Source organism: Paramisgurnus dabryanus, chromosome 19 (assembly GCF_030506205.2).
Source record: "Paramisgurnus dabryanus chromosome 19, PD_genome_1.1, whole genome shotgun sequence".
Taxonomy (NCBI): domain Eukaryota; kingdom Metazoa; phylum Chordata; class Actinopteri; order Cypriniformes; family Cobitidae; genus Paramisgurnus; species Paramisgurnus dabryanus.
Window position 1 is genome coordinate 17,080,916 of NC_133355.1, and position 24,085 is coordinate 17,105,000.

The 24,085-nt window shown below is 38.8% G+C and overlaps 1 protein-coding gene across 2 annotated transcripts in view; it reads right to left on the bottom strand.

Annotated features, from left to right (window-relative positions):
- vps50 (VPS50 EARP/GARPII complex subunit) overlaps positions 1 to 24,085 on the bottom strand; it is a 154,719-nt gene that overhangs the window by 94,602 nt on the left and 36,032 nt on the right. For both annotated transcript variants that reach the window (XM_065291989.1, XM_065291982.1), the window contains exons 10-12: positions 20,427 to 20,469; positions 19,513 to 19,611; positions 15,015 to 15,155 (exon numbers count right to left, since the gene is read on the bottom strand). In XM_065291989.1, coding sequence (XP_065148061.1) covers positions 15,015 to 15,155; positions 19,513 to 19,611; positions 20,427 to 20,469 — 283 coding nt within the window. The remainder of the gene's footprint in view (positions 1 to 15,014; positions 15,156 to 19,512; positions 19,612 to 20,426; positions 20,470 to 24,085) is intronic.

Below are 24,085 nucleotides of genomic sequence, written 5' to 3' on the forward strand. Positions count from 1 at the left end.
GGTGGGGAATTTTTAACGCTTGGTTTTGCACCTGGTGTCCCTTTTGGCTTAACTGGCAACCTCATTATGAAATGCAAGCACTTGATGCTGATTGGCTGCCTTTGCTGCCACTCAAAAGAATGTAAACTTTGCAGTCTTCAGAACATGGACAGACCAAAATGTTACAGATAGAGGAGCACACCTCGGAACGCGACTCGACATTTCGCCTTGAACTTCGGGAACACTGCTGCAATTTACCGAAATTATATTGAAAAGGAGGGAATTGAATGAGAGTGCAGGGGGGGGGGGATTTTACGTATCATCTATCTGTTGTGCAGATTGGGCCATGTTCATAATGTCTATCACTTTTTGTATGTTCATGAATGCGGGTAGACTACTGTTATTCAACCAAGATAAGGGGACATATCATGGAAATATGACTTTTTCCATGTTTAAGTGCTATAATTGGATCCCCGGTGCTTCCATCAACATAAACAATGTGAAAAAGAACAACCCGGTAACTTAACTTTGGTAAACCATTATCTGTAAGCATGTGAAAAAATAGGTCATTGAAATTTGGCTCCCCTAGTGATGTCAAAAGGGGATCTTATTATAATAATACCACCCCTTAATCTGCACTATTCAACCACTGCACTGTCATTTAGTGCAGAGAGAGGAGTGGACCATTATTCACCATCATGGCAATCAGTGTTTGGGTCATTCTATGGAAAGTCAATTTTTCTGGCCCGTAGCCTTTACAGAAATATTACACTTGAAACAACCTTTAGGGTTACAATTTTTTTAATGAAACAATATGTTATTTGAACAATTACACCTTTTTGAGCCATCAATTTTTATTAATTAATTAGAATTCCAAGCACAACAGAAGTGCAGTGCTCGTCCCCAGAGTCATGTACAGAGGGAAAATGCTTTATTTTGAGATCAAAAACAGTGTTTTCTTCCATTTAAAATGCAATAATGTGTCCATAACTATCAAATATATGCTGTAAATTACATTAAAAGACAAAATGCTAAATAAATATTATAAAATATATAATGAAAGTAGTGGTCCCCTGGAGTTGTGTCACTGGTGTTACCGTTTAACAAAAAAGCTCTTATTTTTAAATCAAAATCACACTGATGACATCACTTGACTTCCTTCTTTCAATTTCCTGGAGATCTATGAAGAGACGCCCATATAAGTTCACGGTCTCTTTTCAGTTATCAGAAATCTTCTCAAGCTTTTAGTTTAAGTCATTGGTATGACCTCCCTTATATTGTTTGGGAATTGCAAAAAACTAGAATACAAATTGATTAAACTACTTAATTTAGTGAATATACAATGATTGACAACATGTGGTTTGATACTTTGCAGCAGAAATTTTGTAAAATGCAGTTTTCATGAAAATTGTCACTGTTACCTTCCTTATGGGTAACAGCAGTGAAGATCAGCAACACCAGTGACTGGTGATTTGTTGTGTCACTGGTGTTACTCTGTTTTTTTTTGTTTCACTTTAAATACAATCTTTTACATGTGACATGATGATACATTTTAATTTGTTGGATTCTGCTACACTTAAGAATCAAGCTTTAAAGCTAAATTTTTCTTAATAATATTTCATAAACACCTTTAATATTGCTGAAGAAGTAAGGTAACACCAGTGACAAAAGAAAAGGTTTATACAGTCTTTATGCACACAAAAAATAAAAAATCATTAAGCTGTCATTTATGTGTAGTAATCTAATAATGTGGTCTAAGTTTAAATGTAAGAAAAAGAAATCAATTTTAAGACATCTTACCATACCAAAAGTGGACGTTTCTGTAGAATGACTCGTTTGCATTTTATTAGCTCATTTGCATTTAAAAGGACACACCCAAAAATGGCACATTTTTCCTCACACCTACAAAATGGCAACCTCCTAAAACCCGAGCTTTGGTTTGTCTTTTTTTCAGATTTCTTCCAGCTATTTGGGGTTGAGAAGAACCAATAAATATAACCAATTTTTTTTCTTTGAACATGAAGCAGTGTTATTGTCCATGTTTGTGTACAACAGGTTCCAGTTACACAGAATTAAGGATTATGGTGTAAACAACAAAAAAATTTGATGTCCACGTATGTCCAGTTCTTAGAGGTCGAAATAAATGATCTATATGATATCTTGAACTAAAACTTCAAATATATACTCTTGTAACACCAAAGATTTATTTTACATCTTAAAAATGTCTTGTGAAATCTCCCCTAAGACAGGGCTATATAAAAACAAAACAAGTTTCAGCCCAAACAGGCCTTTCGTCAGGTCACATCAGGATCCACTTATCATTTTTTGTGAATTATTACAGTTATTAAAAAAAGTTAGCTAAACTACATATTTAATGTACATTAAAGAATGTTTTGCTTGTAAATGTCTCTTTGTAAATCTTTATTAAAGAAAAAACTTTATTTGGTAATTTTTTATGTGCTCCTAATTTTTTTTACTTAGGAGCACATGTGCTCCTTGGGAAAAAGTAAGTGTGGAGCTGTGAGTTACTGCAGTTAGTATTACCCCATGGTTAATGTTTGTAAGGGAGATGAGGTGATGAGGATTGGAAAGTGATCTAGTTTTCTCCTGTTTTCTTCATCAAGAATGTCAAAATGTTAATATGATATTCATGAGCTTCAGAACAGAGCCACTTGAGGTTTGTAACAGAGAATTTCGCATCAAATTCAATTGACTTGTATAGCAGTTCAAACAGGCACATGCAGCACAGCTCAAACTGAGAATTAGCCTGCTGAGTGTTAGCAGTATTCATCCAACCGACAGTAAAAAAACTTGCAAAAATTAATCAAATTAATTATTCAATTATTTGTATTTTTATTTAAATTGCATGTTAATGCCAGCTATTGGTGGTACCAAGGCAACAACATAACCCAACAGCTTTTGTGGCACAAATTTATCTTCCAGTAGAGTCACTCCAGAGTAGATTTCTTCAGATAACAAGCTAAATAAATAACAATTAAATTACCTTAGTTCAAATCATTCATAACGAATTTAACAACTTACAATAAAAAGACACTAAAGATCTGCTGAGGACCTCAAGAGAATGTGACATTACAGCATGTCTGCTTAAATGTGCGTGTGTGTCCTTAAATCTAGCCGAAGACATTTGGAGGACAGTAAATCTGACATTGCGAATACACAAGAGGTAATGATTGACCTGCTGTGGATCTTAATGAATATTTACCATGCGATCAATCCTTCAAAACCTCTGAGAATCTTATACATTCCTTGAAACGCTATAATTAGAATTAATACCATAGAGACAAACAAAACAGGCTCCTGTCTGGTCAGAGTCTGAGATGAGAGACGGTATATCAAGAACAAAGTGAAAAACAGTTCGGCTTTGCTCTGACTTCTGCGACATTGGACTTCTCAGAAGACATGCCAGACTCCCTTTGGTGGCCAATGCAATTTGTGGCCAGGGAACTCCGGCATAAACTTTGCCATGTCTGAGAGTGCAACATCGGAGACTCATCCACACACATATTCATCAATGCTGTCAGCTGTCTTCGTCTTTTCTTTTGACTGAGCCTGGAAACTGCAAACTGCCGGGGCTGGTAAATTACGATCGGATTGAGGTTCAACAGGACTATTTTTGGAGGAACGGCACATAGCAACATGGCCTTCAGCTTTGGAAAAGCCAACACATTTGCTTCTAAAGGAACAATTTGTGTTTTATAGTGGGTACTTTCCCTAAACAATTGTTCACAAATGGGGTCTCATAAATTAGGCGTCGCCGCTTGTAACCTTTTACCTTCGGAGTATTTACTGCCAAACATTTACCTAATCAACTTTATTGTGGTTTTAGTTGGGATCTACGATTGAGGTCATTGTGTATGAATTTTAAATATCTGTTGAGCAGATGGCACAGACATGTTGCCAGTGCATTTTTTAGTTTTGGGGAGAAAATAAAACAATAAAAGCATATAATAAAATTCGGAGAAAAAGTATAAATGAAGAGCTCAGATGCAAAAGCTGCTTAACACCACCTCTGTCAAAAAAATATGATGATATTGACCGAATACTTTCGACATATAGTATATGTTACTCAATTTTGCTTCAAATTCGCTTAATCCCAGCATCAGGCCATTCAGAAATACCAGTTTGTTGGCAAAAAATATTAAAAGTCAGGTAGATTTTTTATCCTCAATTCCGTGTAATACACAACCGTGCAAGGGCTTGACATTAACACCCGCCAACCCGCAAAATGCAGGTAGGTTTCGGCTGTGGGGGGTAAGCCAGCCAATCCCACTAGCCACTTTGGCAGGTTGAATATAATTTTTACAGCGCGAAATGATAAACAATGTGCAATGCTTCACTGGGAAACTACAACTCCCATGAGCACCCAGCGCAACGCACAGAGACCGTTTGTTGAGACATGCGTGCGCGCGATCAGCGGAGTGTTGCGGACCAAAGCGCCACCTTCCAGAGAGCACGCGAGAGCTGAGGGATTTGGGAATGCCCAAGAGGACGCAGTCTGAGCACATACACACTTCAGGAAAGATAAAACAATTGCATGGAAGTGATTGAAGAGCTAGAAATTGTGTGCTCACTCTCAAGGCAAGAGCGAAGAGAAATTCAGCGCATACCTGAATGCACACGAAATCAAACGAAACCAGCCAGTTGAGAGCCGTGCATCATTTTAATGTAGGCTACTTTGGGCAACAATAATGCACTCTCGACATTTGTCATTAAAAGTCTTAAATCACTTTAAACAGAAACCACGATCAAGCTTATAAAATATGATCTGCATAAACAAGTTGACAGTAAAATTCAGGTACATTTCTTGACAGTATTTACTGCTGTTGTTAATAAATATTTAAAGTGTTTGTCTTAGGTTTTTGTGTTTATCTTTTTAGTTAATCTTCTACATCCCTGCTCCACTTTTAATATATTCATTCAAAGTTAATCTATTGCTGCTTTACTAGCATGTTTTTCATGCACCTAAAGATATGATACTGATATACCTGGTATATAAATGTTGTCCTAATTTGGGTGCTCAGACTGCATTTGAAATTCAATCTACATCTAATTTAGCTAAACCAAGAAAATTTGCTCGAATTAAAGTCATTTTAGGATGCCAAAGTCAAGTTTAATCATTTAAAATGTATTTTACCAGCAACAAAATTGTGGCCAGTGAAAATGCTGAGTGGCTAGTAACTTTGGAAAACAAGTAGCCACTTTGGCTGGTGAGCAAAAAAGTTAATGTCAAGCCCTGCAACCGTGTTTACATTCAAACTCGTCTCCCTTGTGGGTACTAATGGCGCTTTTCCATTGCATATTACCCCACAGTTTGGTTTGGGTCAGATTACTTTTGGGGGCTTTTGCACTGGGTGCAGTACATAGGACCCGATACTTTTTTGGTACCACCTTGGTTGGGGTTCCAAGCGACCCGAGCTGATACCAAAGTGTGATGCGAAAAAACTGTAAATCACTGATTGGCCTGAGAGAATAGTCACTACCAGTGTCATCGCTTTAATGTAAAAGATTAGCTTTACCTTCATGCTAGCTTGCGCGTTCTCAAACAAACCTGTTGTCATGTGCTCTGCTACAAGTTCTCAAACTCCATTTTAGCGATGAAAAACATCCAAAGGTTGAGAATCAGGATTACAATAACATTCGCGACGCACACGTTCGCATATATGCTTAAATGCAACTTAAATGAGGCTCAGCGGAGCGCGTCGACTGGTGCCACGGGTGTTTGTACAGAAACTAATGTGAGATAGAAGTAGTGACAAAGGCGATGTGCAAACATATATTTGTGGTGGCCAATTTTAATTTCGTGGCGGACTGAGAAATAACATTAAATGAATATATGGGGATGTACAGCATTCCAACAACGCTCTCATTGGTATGATGTCACAGTAGTAGGCAGCGCAAATATAATGACACACCTATAATCCCTCCCACTCCAAGTGTTAGTAAACTCGATGGAAAAGCTAACAAAGCCAAAAATGAGGTGAGCTGACCAAACTTGACCCAAACCAAAGAGTGGGGTACTATGTAATGGAAAAGCGCCATTAGATCAGAATACAACCAGAGTATGGTAGCCACATGCTTTACAGTGCCCCTAATATGTGGTTCATTTCTTTACTTTTACCTTTTGAATTCTGACAAATCTTCATTTGCAATGCTACTACTAGCATCTTTAGTAATTTTGCAACTGTTTACTGTCTTGTCCAAAGGGATTTTTAGTAGCTTAGAAGAGGCTTTTGTTAAAAAAGTTGCATGCACTTAGAGGGTTTTGCAGCAAAAGACAGTTAAGTTTGTTGAATACCAATCAAAATGACTAAAGTGACAATTGTGTAAATAAGGCATTTCAATTATTGACTAATAACCTGTTCATTGCCATTAAAGTGAAATTACTGAACCTAAATGTAAGAGCCTGATTAAAAAAAGCTCATTTTCAAGAAAAGATGTCAGGCTCTTTAAATATTTTCCTAATTTAATCACATATGTTATTGCACGTTGTTCAAGTGGTCCATATGACTTTCAAGATCACAAAATCTTTCACATTTCACTGACAAATTTGACCTTGCCGGAAATTTTTCCTTTTGTGTTTTACAAATAAAGTCAGATTTGGAATGCAATGAGGGTGACGAAACGCTGACTAGTTTTGTCAGAGAAAATCTTCCATTTCAAACATCTGTGCAAATTAGATTTTAAGTAAAACATCAATGATATCTTGATAAACAAAGTGTTTTCCTTCATTTCAAGAAAAGGCCGCTAACGGAAATCACTCTAAATCTCATCTTAAGCGCCTGTGCAACCCATTGAGAATTTAAAACAAACAATCAAATGAATAAAATACACGGAGTCACTTTTGTATTCACACCCTCGTACACCATGCGACCTGATCCTGAGTGGCTGCAATAAATCTAATTAGGTCTGCGCTACACACCGAAAAAGCTCTGGGCATTCAGAGGTGATTCATCACTTATGGTAATACTGCAGTAACGGATAAATAAGCTCATATGAAACCATCCCACACAACTCATTACAGTACAGCGTCTGCAGCTAATGCAATGAACAGTGCGTGAAGTATTACAGAGAGGAAAAAGCGCAACATTTGCCGAAGCTCCCAAAATGTAATACCTCGGGCCGAAAGCAATAATACTATGAGCCGCTTGTCTCATTTGAAGTTGATTGATTGTTTAAGGAAGCTTGATCCCTTCTTTAAATAAAGTTGCCCAGCTGCCAGTTTTGAGTGAAAAGGGAATCTTACGGGTACCAAAAGATGCTGGGATGGATTAGCACTGATCCAACGGTTAGATTTTTGTTGATGTGTAATGACTCCTGTAGGTGAGCAGAAGGAGAAGTCAGCTATCTCATTCAAACAATCAATCCCCAATTCTCCCTGGATGACTTCCTGTTACGAGGTTCAAGATGAGGCATTGTTGCCTGGCAACAATAAAAATCCGGATGATAAATGTCTTCCTAATCTCAAACGAGACAGATTAGACAGACAGAGGAATGGAAACGTATCACACCCTGTGAGGGAACTTCGTGATTCAGGTTTGTGGACAGAAATGATAAGATAGAAATGACTGTGGTCTGTGAAGACTGATTGACTGGTAAGCCTGGGAGTACATGAAACAAAAATATGAGAAAGTTACACATTTTTTGGACTGTAAATACAGAAAAGAGAGTTAAAATTTTTAATTTAAAGGGGCATGTGGGTCATTAGCTTTAAAAGGATTTTATATTTGTAATGCATGAACGCCAAGTGACCAGCATAAGCTACTTACTGTAGTAAAGGCCTGGGCTTTCTTAATGCAAGCGAGTCACGTCCACTTTAAAATATGAATGTATTTTTCTTGAAAGTTTAGCAGGGAAAACGAAGTAAAGAAGTGTTGCTGCAGTCAGCAGGCTGTAAATGTGTCAAGTCAGCAAGTCTGTGTTGCGTCTTCTCTATCAAAAGCAAACAAAACTCATTCTCTAGATGGTCCACTCAGGACATTATGTGAATCTCATATTGGGCTACAGCTTGGAAAGTCACACGTGTATGGTATAAATACCAGGACAACAATAGAAAGTACCTTTTAATATAACTCCACAATGTTTATTGCTAAAAAGATAACATGACAAAGTAATGATTTTGTGTGTGTGTGTGTGTGTGTGTGTGTGTGTGTGTGTGTGTGTGTGTGTGTGTGTGTGTGTGTGTGTGTGTGTGTGTGTGTGTGTGTGTGTGTGTGTGTGTGTGTGTGTGTGTGTGTGTGTGTGTGTGTGTGTGTGTGTGTATATATATATATATATATATATATATATATGCAAAATGGCATTTTTGCAAAAACACTTGGAGTTAGGTTCCATGTGTTAAAACGGGTTACTGCATTACCTTACATGAACTAGTAATACAAAATTGAGATTATTATTATGGCAACAATAAAGTAAGAATGTAATTTACAACGCAGTAGCAGTAGTGCTGCAGGATTTAAGCACTTTTATGTGATATTGCATATTGTGACTAGTCTGAGATGCGAAGTTAAATCAGCTCTGTAAATCTCTCTGAAGCCCAGAAATCACTTCACTGAACGTCAAATATCACTCAGACTATTTTTTTGCCAAGAGTCGACCTCTGACACCCTCCACGGTGAGAAGCGGTGTTAAGCAAAACATTTTTTATACCGGTATAATGGAATGAGAAGTGATTTATATAAATGCCCTGACCTGGGCTTAAATCATAGCACTGCATCTAATAGGCAACTTCTCTGTACCTGGCAGCAGCTCATCTGAAAGTCTTATTCGTGGGTTTGATTCCCAGGAATTCACACATTGGAAAAAACATCTGCAAAGTGCATAAATATATACGTTCGCTTAAACTTGCTGCTAAAATGTCATAAATTTTACCTATATCTTACTACCCAATACTGTAATATAACTTTTACATCATTCATGCAACTAAAGCAAGTAACTTTCATTCTTACTTTAGATTAAAATCACGCTTAAATGCTCTTACAGATCTAATCCCAATGTCTGTGCGGCTCCCTTCACCAGCTACATCAATGAAGCCCCCTGCTGTCTTAATGGACCGAATTAATCAAACGAAATTCCACTGACAAAACTCTCCATGTCGTCTCAAAATTGTCGCACTAACACCCAGAGGATGAAAGTGAGCTATAAGTATGAGAGCTGGACAGCTCAGAAGATCAAAGCTAAACAGCTCAAAGTATGAAACCTCAACATCTTTAATTCTAGACAGCTCTGATGATATCTAATCAACTCACTATACACTCACCTAAAGGATTATTAGGAGCACCTGTTAAATTTCTCATTAATGCAATTATCTAATCAACCAATCACATGGCAGTTGCTTCAATGCATTTAGGGGTTTGGTCCTGGTCAAGACAATCTCCTGAACTCCAAACTGAATGTCAGAATGGGAAAGAAAGGTGATTTAAGCAATTTTGAGCGTGGCATGGTTGTTGGTGTCAGACGGGCCGGTCTGAGTATTTCACAATCTGCTCAGTTACTGGGATTTTCACACACAACCATTTCTAGGGTTTACAAAGAATGGAGTGAAAAGGGAAAAACATCCAGTCTGCGTCAGTCCTGTGGGTGAAAATGCCTTGTTGATGCTAGAGGTCAGAGGAGAATGGGCCGACTGATTCAAGCTGATAGAAGAGCAACTTTGGCTGAAATAACCACTCGTTACAACCGAGGTATGCAGCAAAGCATTTGTGAAGCTACAACAAGCACAACCTTGAGGTGGATGAGCTACAACAGCAGAAGACCCCACCGGGTACCACTCATCTCCACTACAAATAGGAAAAAGAGGCTACAATTTGCAAAAGCTCACCAAAATTGGACAGTTGAAGACATTCAGATGGTAGAGTCAGAATTTGGCGTAAACAGAATGAGAACATGGATCCATCATGCCTTGTTACCACTGTGCAGGCTGGTGGTGGTGGTATAAGGGGCTGGACACACCAAAACTTTTAAACGCGGCTGAAAACGCCTTGAGGACGCCGAATGCCAGCTGTTTTTCAGCTGAGTGCCAGCTTTCTTCAGCTGAGCGCTTTGATAGCTGTGATACTTCAGCTGCGAGCCGGTTGGTTGCTGTGGTAATGTCCCGCCCCTCCTCCACTGTGATTGGGCGGCCGTGTGAGAACTGACATTGACGAGCGGAGCTTTTCTCCCAAAGTTGAATCTCTTTCAACTCTCGACGCTCAGCGCAGAGCGTGGAAAAACCGCCGAGCGCCGGTTTTCAGCGCGGAAAACACCCGCTAGCTTCTGGCTTATTTGAAAAACGCCAAGCTTCCATTGGAAACAATTGAAAACATGCGCCGGCCGCGGGCGTAAAAGTTTTGGTGTACACAGCCCCTAATGGTGTGGGGGATGTTTTCTAGGCACACTTTAGGCCCGTAGTGCCAATTGGGAATCATTCAAATGCCACAGCCTACCTGAGCATTGTTTCTGACCATGTCAATCCCTTTATGACCACCATGTACTCATCCTCTGATGGCTACTTCCAGCAGCATAATGCACCATGTCACAAAGCTTGAATCATTTCAAATTGGTTTCTTGAATGACAATGAGTTCACTTTACTAAAATGGCCCCCACAGTCACCAAACCCTAAAGAGCATCTTTGGGATGTCGTGGAATGGGAGCTTCATGCCCTGGATGTGCATCCTACAAGTCTCCATCAACTGCAAGATGCTATCCTATCAATATGGGTGAACATTTCTAAAGAATGCTTTAAGCACCTTGTTGAATCAGTGCCACATAGAATAAGGCAGTTCTGAAGGCGTAAGGGGGTCAAACACAGTATTAGTATGGTGTTCCTAATAATCCTTTAGGTGAGTGCATAATCCACAAACAGCTCAAATATTGAAGAAAAACACCACCATTTTTCAACAATTTACTATGTACTTACTTCAACTTAGATACCACACATACCTATCTTTTTTTTCGCCGAGTTTACTTTTAATCTTTGTACAGCGCTTCTTGAATGTGTTAGCATTTAGCCTAGCCCCATTCATTCCTGTGGCTCCAAACTAAAGTTTTATTTTGTGCCACCATACTTACTTGTGTAACTACTTATGTAACAGTCTTTAAATAGGGAAAACATGGAAGTGTTTGGTGGCTTCAAAATTCATCCCTGTTTGGAGCCACAGAAATGAATGAGGCTAGGCTAAATGCTAACACATTCACGAGGCGCTGTACAAAAATTAAAAGTGCACGCATTGAAAAAAGATTGAAAAAAGGTATTTATTAATTTGTCTAATTTGAGGTAAAAACATAGTAAAATATTGAGAAACGGTGGTGTTTTCCTTTAAGTCACATCAGAGTATAAAACCAATGTCACATTATTTAGCATTGTATATCCAAAGTGTTCAAAAAATAGTATTAAGACACCTTAGAGCAGCGGTTTTCTAAATGGGTGGGGCGGGCGATACGGTGCCTCAGTTTTCTGACATTTTATAAAATGCCATTTTTTTATTCTGTAAAAAATATAGCTACCAACCAACAGCACTACATTGCATCATTTAATGTGGGGGTGTAAAGGGGTGCACGCTGAATATTTTGAGAACAACTGCCTTACGGTATGATACCTCAACAGCAGACAGTATAAAAACTAGAAGCTCAGAAGTTGACAGCTTGACAGTTTAATTCACATCCTGCTGAACAAGGACAGAAGACATCACAGTCTAAGCATATGCTCTACAGCACATGAAGGTGTCAGTGAACAATGTTTTGTAGAGATGAGAAAGTAATGGTGGATGTGAACACTATAATCCAAGTGTTTTGAGTCATAACACCAGTGCTCATGCGCTTGGCACGCTCTCATGTTCAGCTGCAAGGTCAATATCCACTAAAGCCCATCGAGAGCACTCTAGAGTCTCATTCAACTGCACTGATGGTACACATTGACACTCAACCATCCTGCATCCGAAAGAAACGCTTGTGGGCCCTTTTTCACCTTTCTTTTACCTTTTTTAGAAGGTTAAACTTATATCCAATGTGATCATGTGCATAAACACATACTCCTGCTTCTACCGCGTTCATTTACCTCTCTCGAAGCATCAGTCAAGACTCCGAGCCGAGAGACAGAATAATGACACGTTCATGTAAAATTCATGTGCCGCGCTTCTGCGTTACGACGTGACCTATGGGGGATTTCAGTTACGCTGCATTTTAATCCCACTGAAGTTCAGAGTTCAGTGCTGAAGTGATTGCCATTAGCATATTGCTCGCTGTTTACGATTGCACGCATAGGAGAGATTGCGTGATTGAGACCTAGAAGGATGACAAATTCGCATTCAAATTCTGCAATGCTGCGTGACGAGAGGAAGGAAAAAATCGACGAAAATCTCACTTATGTCAAAATACAGATCAACTATTCATTTTCTTTTCCTCTTGGAGGTTCTGAGGGCAGCACATTCAAAATGAAAAGTAAAACGAGCACGCTGCTCTGCTGAGAAAACACAGACGTCATTTTTAGCATAGCAATCTTCAGACAATGACAATCAAAAGTTTCACCTCAGACTGCTGTAACCGTTAGCCATACAATTTTTTGTGCAAATATACACAAAACAATACCGTCTCAACATTACACCCTTAAAACCAAGATACCCCAGAATGCAAAAATGAGGCAAGATGCAAAATAATCTGTGGCATCATATGGGGCATCACCGTCCAGCACGTTTCTCCTCTAACATCTGTTGATCATACCATCTGAACTTGGACATAAGGGAGGTTATTTTTACTCAACAGATAGTAACAATACTCCCTTCAGACACTCGAAAATAGTAAGACCAGGTGCTAAAGCATCTCTGCCAAATATCTGAGCTTTGTGCCAATAGTAGGTTGTAGGAAAAACTCCATAAACACCAGCAGCATGCTTTGGAAACAATGAGCATATCAATTTTAAGATGTCCTAATGAGGTCATTGGCCACACATATTACTAATAATAAAATTTGTTATATATTTATGGTAGGAAATTTATAAATATCTTCATGATCTTTACTTAAAGGGGACTTTTTTAAAGATGTAAAATAAATCTTTGGTATCTCCAGAGTACACATGTGAAGTTTTAGCTCAAAATACCATATAGATAATTTATTTTAGCATGTTAGTGTAAGTTGTAAGTGTGAGCTAATATTAGCCATTATTGGGTGTGTCCTTTAAATGCAAATGAGTTGATCTCTGCACTAAATGGCAGTTCTGCAGTTGGATAGTGCAGATGTAGGGGCGGTATTATCCCCTTCTGACATCACAAGAGACAAATTTCAATTACCTATTTTTTCACATGCTTGCAGAAAATAGTTTACTAAAACTAAGTTACTGGGTTGTTCTTTATCACATTTTTTAGAAGGGATGCACCGAAATGAAAATTCTTGGCCGAAACCGAAAAAGAGGAAACCAAGGCCGAAAACCGAAACACCCAAATAAATAATGCCAATTATTAGTACCATTGCATTTATTGCTATGACTGTGTACTAACTTTACTTTACTAAAATCAAGGCATTGCAATTGCATAAATTAAAATTAAAGTTTCAAAGAATAAATCAATTACAAATTATGCACATATTTATTTAGCACTTTGCAACAGTGTACAGTATAAAATAAAATTCAAACTAAAATGTTTAACTTTACCCCACTCATGTGTATAGGGGGCCCACGCTGTACAAAAGTAAGAAGCGATTTTCTAATAATATTTATTTAAAATTGTAAAAAAATTATATTTAAAATTTTATTATATTACTCAAATGCTATGCACAGATATGTAAGAGAATAATGACAGCATTTTTCACAATGTTCTGCTTAAAAATTATGTCAGAGAGAGGTTGGTTTTGGCGGTTGTTAATGAGTAACAGATGTAAATGATCACAACGCGCTTAAGCAGGCACGTTACAGGATAATAAGTGAACAGTGTCCCAATGTCAATTGAGCTAAAGTCCTTATCAGTGGCCGAACCGGCATACAAGATATACTGATTCACGACCTCGGGAGCTAGGGAACAAATTGAGACACAGGGATACTAAAATACGTCCGCACCGCAGATATGTTGCTTCAGAAAAGCATGGGCAGGTCGCGGTTTCTGTTTGCGTCATCACAACATCTTGGCCATATTGTTTCGGTGATAAAAGTCTTATTGGCCGAATATTCGGTTCATCCCTATTTTCTAGGTTGATTGAAGCACTGGGGACCCCATTTGAACATGTAAACATGGAAAAAGTCAGATTTTCATGATATGTATCCTTTAAATGATTTTTGGCATAAATAACAACTTTGACCCATGCAAAGTATTTTTGGCTATTGCTACAAATATGCCTGTGCTACTTATGGTTTTGTGGTCCAGAGTCACATATATTTATGATTGTAGTTACCTTTTAATTAACATTTTTGGTGTAAACAAGCCTTTAGTAGAGAGTAACAGATTTTTTTCAGAAAACTACTGACAGACACAAAGCAGCATACATAAAAAACCAATATCTAGGAAACGATAGGTAGGGCTTTATCTATTGCATAATATTTTTATTTACGGCACAATTACATTCATCTCCCACTTGTGATTACATACAATACGAAACTGGATAAAAGCTTTTTTGTTTAACATCTGAGAATTCGTTGCTTCCATACAAATGCAAATTTCACAGCATTTCGTGCAGAGTTGCTGCGAGGTGCCTGGCAGAAACTCCATTCTCTCCTTCTAACTGATATTAATTGCTTCATGACTTGCTCATGAATGAGATTGCTTGCCGTTCGCTGCGCTCTCACTACAGCTAGACAAATATTCGCAGTTTCCAAACGGAGGAATATAACCTATTTTACGCCTGTCTGGAGCACAATAATAATGGAAAAGCAATGATTTCATGCTCGAACAATGTACCTGCCTAACACAGGTAGCAGGTGTGTGTGTGTGTGTGTGTGTGTGTGTGTGTGTGTGTAAGTGTGTGTGTGTGTGTGTGTGTGTGTAAGTGTGTATTGCACTTATATGATTGTCCAGGACATATGTCAACATTTGAGTATGGATGGGACTGGGCATACCGTGCAAAGATCCCTGTACTGCATCTTCTGAAACTTGGTGTCGGCATTGCCAGCACACAGTTCCACGTATCCCAGAACCACCTGGAAGACGGTGTTGTGGATGGCTTGCGTGAAGTGCATGTGCAACTGGTCCATGGCCGTCTGGGGAGAGAGCGGGAAAAGGAGGAGTCAGTTGCTGGTTGAATTAAAACCTTTTATTATTTAGCTGAAAAAGCATATCAATATTGTGTAAGCCATTTTTAAAGGTCCAGTGTGTAGATTTTTAGCGCCGTCGAGAGGTGAGAATGTAAATTGCAACCAACGGCTCAATCCAAACCAATCCAAAACGCGCTCCGTAAAGCAGTTTGTCTATTTAGGGCTACTGAAGAAACATGACGGCGACTTACACCGCGGGTCCCCTTACATGGATGTAGATAAAACGGCTCATTATAAGGTAATAAAAAACCATATAGTTCATTTCGTAAGGTCTTTATACAGATAATATAGTGATGTATATATTATTGCATATATATTATGTATATTATATTGCATTTCTGTCAAATTAAAACTTATAAAAGTTACACAATGCACCTTTAACTTTACCCTTGCTCTAAAGAACAGTGTAGTATGCGTGTAGTACCTGCTAATGCTCAAAATAGCAAAAAACAGCTCTAAAAAATACCCAAAAGTCTATCAGAAGCCCCATTAACAACTTGTGGCCCTTTTACAGCAAAGGCATCCGATGGGTCTCAGGGGTAGATCTGTTTGAAGGTAAAACCCTGGGTAATAGTGGGCTCAGCTCATACTCTCCGAGGAGATGAATCATTACAGAACACCACAGCGAAGATCAGTACGGCCCCGCCGGGGAATGAATAGGCTTTGATACAACTTAATTACGATTCTTCCCTTTATCTTTATCTTTTCTCAACCTTGAGCGGATCTATCTCTAAGCTTCTGCCGAGTTAAATGGAAACGGCAACATATTTGCTATTCTCCTGCAGGTCAGTGCATTCAAATGATGGTGGCTGGAAACAATCAACTTTTTTTAATGCACAATGGAACTGATGGTAAGGTATCTTACTCTTCTGTAACTACCCTATAAGAAAAGAAGAATCTAAACACAACAACAAAAAGCAATAATACAGCTAAAAGGAAAATGCAAAGGAAATTAGTCGTGCCGAGAAAAACGAGCAATTACATCCATTAGACGAAAGTAACAAAAAACAAAAAAACACAGCAAAGATGAAAAGAATGAGAATTAGCAGCACAGTCAATAGGTTAATTGCGGAGATTGTGGGAGAAAACAGAAAGAAAAGCACACAAAATGTTTTTACAAATGACGTAAATACCAAAACAAGGTTCGCATTTGACGAAATCTTTGAAGCTGGTCGATCAACAAACATCTAGCTAAAAGCACGGTGGAGCATCAAGGTTCACAGTGACTTTGGAAAAGAAACTTTTAAAAGTGGTTTTAGCCCCTAAAAGCTTGTTTTTGCAAATTGCTCCCTGCATGGATTTAAACATTAGCATCCAATTTAAGTCCCATGAATCACCTAATGATCCCTTCAGCTCTCAGGGCATCTCCAGAGGACAAACTCTTAAAATCATCACAACTCTTTCCAAGGGTTATGCGTGAATCTTGGGAGTCAGTAAGCATTCTGTAATTATGTGTTGACCAATTAAAACACTTAATAAGTAACTACTGATCAAATGGCTGTAGTTTTAACCAAGATTGTACAGTAAATAAATTAAGCGTGTCTAGGATCCAAAATGAATGTTGTATGTTGTTGTGGTGGCTTTAAGTGATCCCCTTTGTATTTTGACACTGAATGTCTTTGAATCATATAATAAAACATCAATCCAAGTGGCATAAAGAGTGACAATATACGCAAACGTTAAGCAAACTATTTTTAATGACTAAATAAAACAAATATAATAAAAAAATAATAAATATGATACAACAACTAATATATTGTCAAGATAGATATCAAAGTATTTGGACACCTTCTGTTAATAAATTTGCTCCATGCATCCATTGAAAACAAGGTTTCTTCACTTTTAGGTTAAAGGTGCAATGTGTAATTTTTAGAAGGATCTTTTGACAGAAATGCAAAATAATATACAAAACTATATTATCAGGGGTGTATAAAGACCTTTTTATAATGGACCATTTTGTTTTTATTATCTTAGAATGAGACGTTTTTATCCACATACACAGAGGGTCCCCTTACGTGGAAGTCGCCATTTTGTTCCGCCATGTTTTTACAGAAGCCCTTAACGGACAAACTTTTTTTACTAAGTTGTCTCCGTCAATTACATGTTTTTCCGGTGGCGACTACCATAGCTTCTCAATGCTTTTCAAAACCGAGGGGTGAGCAGTGGACTGAGCCGTTGGTTGTAATTCACAACCTCACCACTGGATGTCGCTAAAATGTACACACTGCACCTTTAATGTCAAGTGAAGTTAAAGTCACGTGATGGTCTCGTAGGGTAGTCCTCCATACTCGAAATGTGACCTCTGCACTTAACCCATTGCAGTAAGTAGTGAACACATGTAGTGAAAATCGTGAACAAAAACACACAGAGAGAAAAAGAGAGAGCGGTAGGCTCACGGTAGAAAAAAACTATTTTTACCGTAGGGCCTGATGTGTGTAAATCCTGCTCTCTCTCTCACTCTCTCTCTTACTGTGTGTGGGCGAGCGAGTGAATGTATAAATGAATAAACGCAGGGCAGCTGCTAATCTACTCAAGAGGCTTTGATGATCAAAATGACATGTGGAAGGCTTTTTAAGATGAAGCAGGGGACACACACACACTTGCATACGTACACACAGACAGTAAGGACCACACACACATACAGTACACAGTATGCACAAAGAAAGACATGCATATCAACATTAAAAGGACATCGACAGTACAAATACACATCTTACGTTTCAGGTATTATCATAAATAGGACACAAGTACAGAACAATAGCTATGACCGCAAAAGCTGACACTAGGAGATCCCTGTTCAAAGGTGGTTGCAGTGTTTTATTTATTTCCCACTTGCTTTTCTTCCCATTCTCTGGGATTTCTCACCAGCCTATGTAACCATCCATGCCTTATATTAAATCCTGTAAAAAGCAGGTCTTTAATCCTGTGGCTCAATGACAGATCAACAATGGCAGTGTGAAATACTACGAGCACATGGTTTTATAAGGCGATAGAGAAGGAAAACCCTGGCAGGGGCAGAAGTCTGTTGATAATACAGTTAACAATAGAGGAATTTTTCCTGGATTTTGCTTTCGCTTTCGGCTCATTCTAAGGTAATAAAAACAATACAGTACATTTTGTAAGGTCTTTACACACCACTGATAATATAGTTATGCATATTATATTCCATTTTTATCAAGAGATCCTTCTAAAAGTTACACATTTAAGCACATTTAAAGGAGTAGTCCACTTTAAAGATGGGGCCCATTGACTTACCATAGTATTTTCTTTTCCTACTATGAAAAGTCAATGGACCCCATTTTTAAAGTGGACTACTCCTTTAAAGAACACTTTTTAAAAAAACATTTTCCAGCTCCCCTAGAGTTTTAGACATTTGAGTTTTACAGTTTTGGAATCCATTCAGCTGATCTCTGGGTCGGGCGGTACTACTTTTAGCATAGCTTAGCATAATCCATTGATTCTGATTAGACCATTAGCATAGCGCGTTTAAAAATAACCAAAGAGTTTCGATATTTTTCCTATTTAAAACCTGACTCTTCTGTAGTTACATCGTGTTCTAAGACCGACGAAAAATTTTAAGTTGTGATTTTCTACGCCGATATGGCTAGGAACTATACTCTCATTCTGGCGTAATAATCAAGCACTTTGCTGCCGTACCATGGCTGCATCAGGCGCAATGATTTTACGCAGTGCCCAAAAATAGTCCCCTGCTATTGAAAGTTACCAAAGGAAACTACTTTCAGGCGCTGCGTAATATCATTGCGCCTCCTGCAGCCATGTTACAGCAGCAAAGTCCTAGATTATTACGCCAGAATGAGAGTATAGTTCCTAGCCATATCTGCCTAGAAAATGGCAAATTTTACATTTCTATCGGTTCTTAGTACACAATATAACTACAGAAGAGTCAAGTTTTTAGCATTTTTAGCACAATGCTAATGGTCTAATCAGATTCAATGGATTATGCTAAGCTATGCTAAAAGTGGTACCGCCAGACTCAGAGATCGGCTGAATGGATTCCAAAACGGTAAAAATCAAATGTTTAACTCAAGGGGAGCTGGAAAATGAGCATATTTTCAAAAAAAGTGGAGTGTCCCTTTAAGGCAAATATTGCACAGGTATTAATCATCATCTGATTTTGGGGGGTGAAAGCTGTTGGGGAAGACTGATGTGTAGCTCATATAAAACATATGCCAGATTTCAATATAAATGTAATAAACAAAATTTGATGATAATATCAATTGGAAATAATCAATCATTAGCTATGAATTTGTAAGGGGTTGGGTTTAAAGTTACAGTGACTCACCTGTGTCTTGCCTAGAAGCTTATATGCCAGTTGAACTTTGGTGTAGTGAGAGACATCAAAGTGCTTGCAAGTTTTGGACAGAGCCACATCTAGTTGTTCCTGCATGAAAACGTGAAATGAACATGATCAGCAAAAGTTCACGGGCATAATAAGGTGTGTATGTGAAAAACACCCAGAGGAAAAAAGACTTGCAAATGTGTGAGAATGAGGGGATTACAATCACAGGTTTAACTGACAAATCGACAGCTTCATTTAAAGGTAAAGATAAGCCTACCCATTCATAATGAAATGGGGTGCACGCATCGCTACAGAAATAGAAGCACGTTGTGAATCGCTGTAATTGTGGCCCTGTGGCTGTGTTATCCGCTAATAACCGAGATGAGAGAGCCAACAAGATAAAAAAATGGGTAGAGGCGGGAGAAAGCAGATATGAAGAGAGAAACATGAAAAGAGAGGGTGAGGGAGTAGTCAATGAGTAGAGGAGTTGTGTGCAAAGCTGGGTGCCATCCAATTACAGAAGCCTCTGCATAAGTGTAGATGCCACATACAGGCATCACCACTGGGAAAAGCGTGGTAATATAAACTTAAAAACATCCACCAAACACTGAAAGGCAGAAATTGATTTAATAAAACACAGTCCATCTGCCCAGGGGCCTGAGGGACTAGATGTTGGCAGACTGACACCCTGGGTACCACTGTTAGACGTAAACGCATGGTCAAGTGTTGCATCTGATCTGTTTAATTCATATAGTGCTGAAGTACTAGGAAAGGGCATCTGCTGTTGTTTAATCTGCAATCTGCATGTAAGCGTTTTTAAAAGGAACAGGGTGATCTTTGTCATGGATTAGATGCTATACTGAGAAAAGGCTGCCATACTTTTTAGTCCGAAAATGAAAGATTTGAAAGTGACATACCTCTATTTGCTCCAAGGTGTCTTGCAGCTTGGAATTCAACTCACTGAGGAAACAGAGAGGGAGAGAGAAAGTTTTGATACTTCAGCGACAACAGGAATTGTTAAGCAGATGTGGGAAAAACATTTTCAGTCAATTGAACACCCCAGGTTGCCATTGTCCTCTGTTGGACGCAACAAACCACCAAGCACATTATACAGCAATGTGCCAAAGAAACAGCAGCTTTTTGATTGAGAGAAATGGGTCGTGGAGGTAGGAGCGCACTAAACAACAGAAAAGCAGACTTGAAGACAGACAATGACATTTTTTGCCTATGGTTAAAAAATTACATTGACATTTGAAAATCACAAATGTACTGTGTAGTTTTAACAAGTGTGGTTTGTTGTTCGTCTTGGACAGCTGAAAAAGCCCAGGGTGCTGTGTTTTGGTGGAGCTTTAAAAGGGAAAGAATAAGAGCTTCAACATCCTTAGAGTTTACTATGCTGACAGTCGACCAGCTTGATAAAACCCACTTTGAAAACTTAAAGGGATAGTTCAGCCAAAAATGATATTAAACCCATGATTTACTCACCCCGAAGCCGTCCGAGATGCATATGTCCATCATTTTTCAGACAAACACATTTTCAGTTATTTTAGAAAATGTCTTATAGCTGTCTAATGTCTAAAATCGATTCTGAATCGCAAGGCTCCGATTGTACTACGTGCGTGTACTACGGCTCTGTGATCAGTAGGAAGTCCTTATCAATCTAAATTTACTATGAGTTTGAGTCGTTTATAATGTGAATTTAAAAAAGGAACACTCGTCAAACACAATCATTCAAAATATTTTTATTATCATGAAAATACCTGAAACAATCTGAAAAACAGCGATATAAATATTCCTTTAGACATTTCCTGGAATAGCGTTTGTAATCCTACTTCTTCTGTGGCACAAATGGCATTTCTACACGAGAGCGCCCCCTAGCTTTTGGATGTGGCGGCATTTCACCGTAATTCATTCAAATTCATTCATTGAGAAAACGCACATTTGCACGATTAATCGTCACAGCCCTACCCTGCTCTCCCCTCTCCACGTATTGCAACACGTGTGGACAAATGCTGTAGTGGGGGTTATATAGCATGTAGCACACAGCTGTTGTGCCTTGCAGGTAATTCATTACAAAGGCAAAAAAATGTAATCAAACAAACAGGTTATAAAAAAATAAATGATAATGTCATCTGTAAACACAAATAGCGAATTCCATACATCTCTGGATGGTGAAAGCAACATTTTCCATCTTATGCTGCGTTTACACCAACCGCGGTAGAGGCACGAAGCGCGAGTGATTTCAATGATAAGTCAATGTGAAGACTCGTTGACGCGCGTCAAGAGGTCCCTTGGCGTGGAAGAGGGGTTAGGCGCGGAAGACGCGTTTCCGCCTATTTCGCGAAGGCGCGAATTGAGCGTTGTGCGCGGTGAGCGCGAATGGTGCTTTTTGTGCATCTTGCGGTTCACGCGAATTTGCGGCTGACGCTCGAGTTGAAAAATTTGAACTTTGGCGGAATTTCGCGGCGCGTTAACCAATCAGGAGCCTGCTTGCTGTTGTGGTGGCAGCCCCGCCCGGAATCACTCATTCAACCAACGCTTGATATTGTCCATAAGCAGTCACCCGGAGCTATACGACACAAGTTCTTATTTCTATAGAGGAGACAGGAATAAAAAGGACCTCGCTTGGAAGAGTGTCAGTGAGGACATTAGGCAACCTGGTAATTGTAATACACACTTCACTTTTGAGTCACGTGACGTTTATCAACCCCCTATAGTAAGGTTACCAAATACAAACTGGTAACTCTCTCGATAAATGCACAATCAACATCCATCATTTTGCAAACAGACAACCGCATAGCTCTTGCCCTTCCCACAAAAAGCAGAGTTTGCCTCTGACGCACGTCAAATGCTTGTTTTTTCCGCGCGTCTACTCCGCTCTACACACGTGAATGCATCCAAATTGTTCAAGCGGCAAACCACGCGCGGTAGACGCGATTTTGACGCCCGAAACGCGGTTGGTGTAAACTCAGCATTAGCACTTTTCTTCATGAGCTCATTAAACTTCGCCTTTGTTATTGTTTTGGAATGGCGACCTCTAGGGGTGAAATCCTACACATTGTGCCTTTAAGTCTCTAACTTATAACTCTAAAAAGTTTTTAGAACACCCAGATAAACTGGCCAAGTAATACCCATCCCTATTTAAGTGCTAAAAAGCAACATTTGTCAGAGGCTTTTAACAACATACCAGGAGCTACTTTCCCGGTGGATAAGCAAAATCACAAACCAACGATTAAAAATGACCACATTTTATTTCACAAGCAAACTCATCTTGACAAAAACTGCCCAGTGTCTTTGCTTGGCCATTGTTGGTGAAACATTAGACAGAATGCATAAAACTTTTCCATCCGGTGTGCTTTTCCTACCTAGGGAGGTGTTCCTGTAGTTTGTTCAAATTCATTCCCATAAGCACTCACCTTTTGCCTTGCATGATTCTAGATTTAGGAACAACCCCCTAAATATCAAACCCTACTGGAGTGCAGAAACAAGAGCCTTTTTAATTAGCATCAATGTTTTTCTGTCATGGCAGAAGACCAGAAAGAAGCTGCAGATAACAATGTAACCTTTCCGTGGAAGGAGTTTTAAAATCTTGAAAAGGCTGATGGGAGTATTTGCTGGCTTTGCTGGGATTGAGTCACGATTTCCTTCGGGCAGCTCAGAGGAACCCCATAGTCAAATGAAGTCCATCAATTACATCAGATTCTCTTAAAGCATGGCGTCTTGTCGAGCCTAGCCTTGTCCTTTGGGGAGGCCTTGTGAAATCACATTTTAATGAGCTTTCGCAACAGGATACGTGGCACAATAAAAACATTTCAATTCAAACAGTCTCTTGTCATTACCACACATTAGCCCAGAACATGCTGGGACAAAAGACAAAGAAACAAAGCAAATATTTTCATGTTTCAAAAAACATTTACACATAAAACATGATCAATAATAGCATGGGGGTGATGATATTCAAAGGATGTGGCTGGATTTGTGGACAGTGTTTGTAAAATATCTCCATGCTGGGCGGTAAAACAATGCTGGTGGGTTCTTCTGTGGCTTAGGTTTCTCAGCAATTAACTCTGAAGTCTTGCGTTTGACAAGTGAAGTGTCCATTACTGACAGAGATAAGCGCTGAAATAAATCACTTAACTACTCACAGACCAAGGAAGCAATTATTTCGAAACGTCTCAAAGATAACGTTAACACCCAGAACGTGTTTACCGCGAACGTCTTGTAAACCAAACAAGGGTTTGAGAGGCGCTTGGTGGAAAAACTTTACTTGGACAAAAAAAACTTGGAAACTGTTTAAAGCGTGCATGTAATGCCCATTTTTACAAGAGGTAATATAAGTCTCAGGTGTGTTCAGAATGTGTCTGAAGTTTCAGCACATAATTTTAAGAGCATTTCCAAAATGCCCCTATTTGGGTTGGAGCAAAAATGTGCTGTTTTTGTGTGTACTAAAAGAGACATTAAAGGAATAGTCAATTTTCTTTAAAAAAAATCCAGATAATTTACTCACCACCATGTCATCCAAAATGTTGATGTCTTTTATTGTTCAGTCGAGAAGAAATTATGTTTTTTTAAAGGA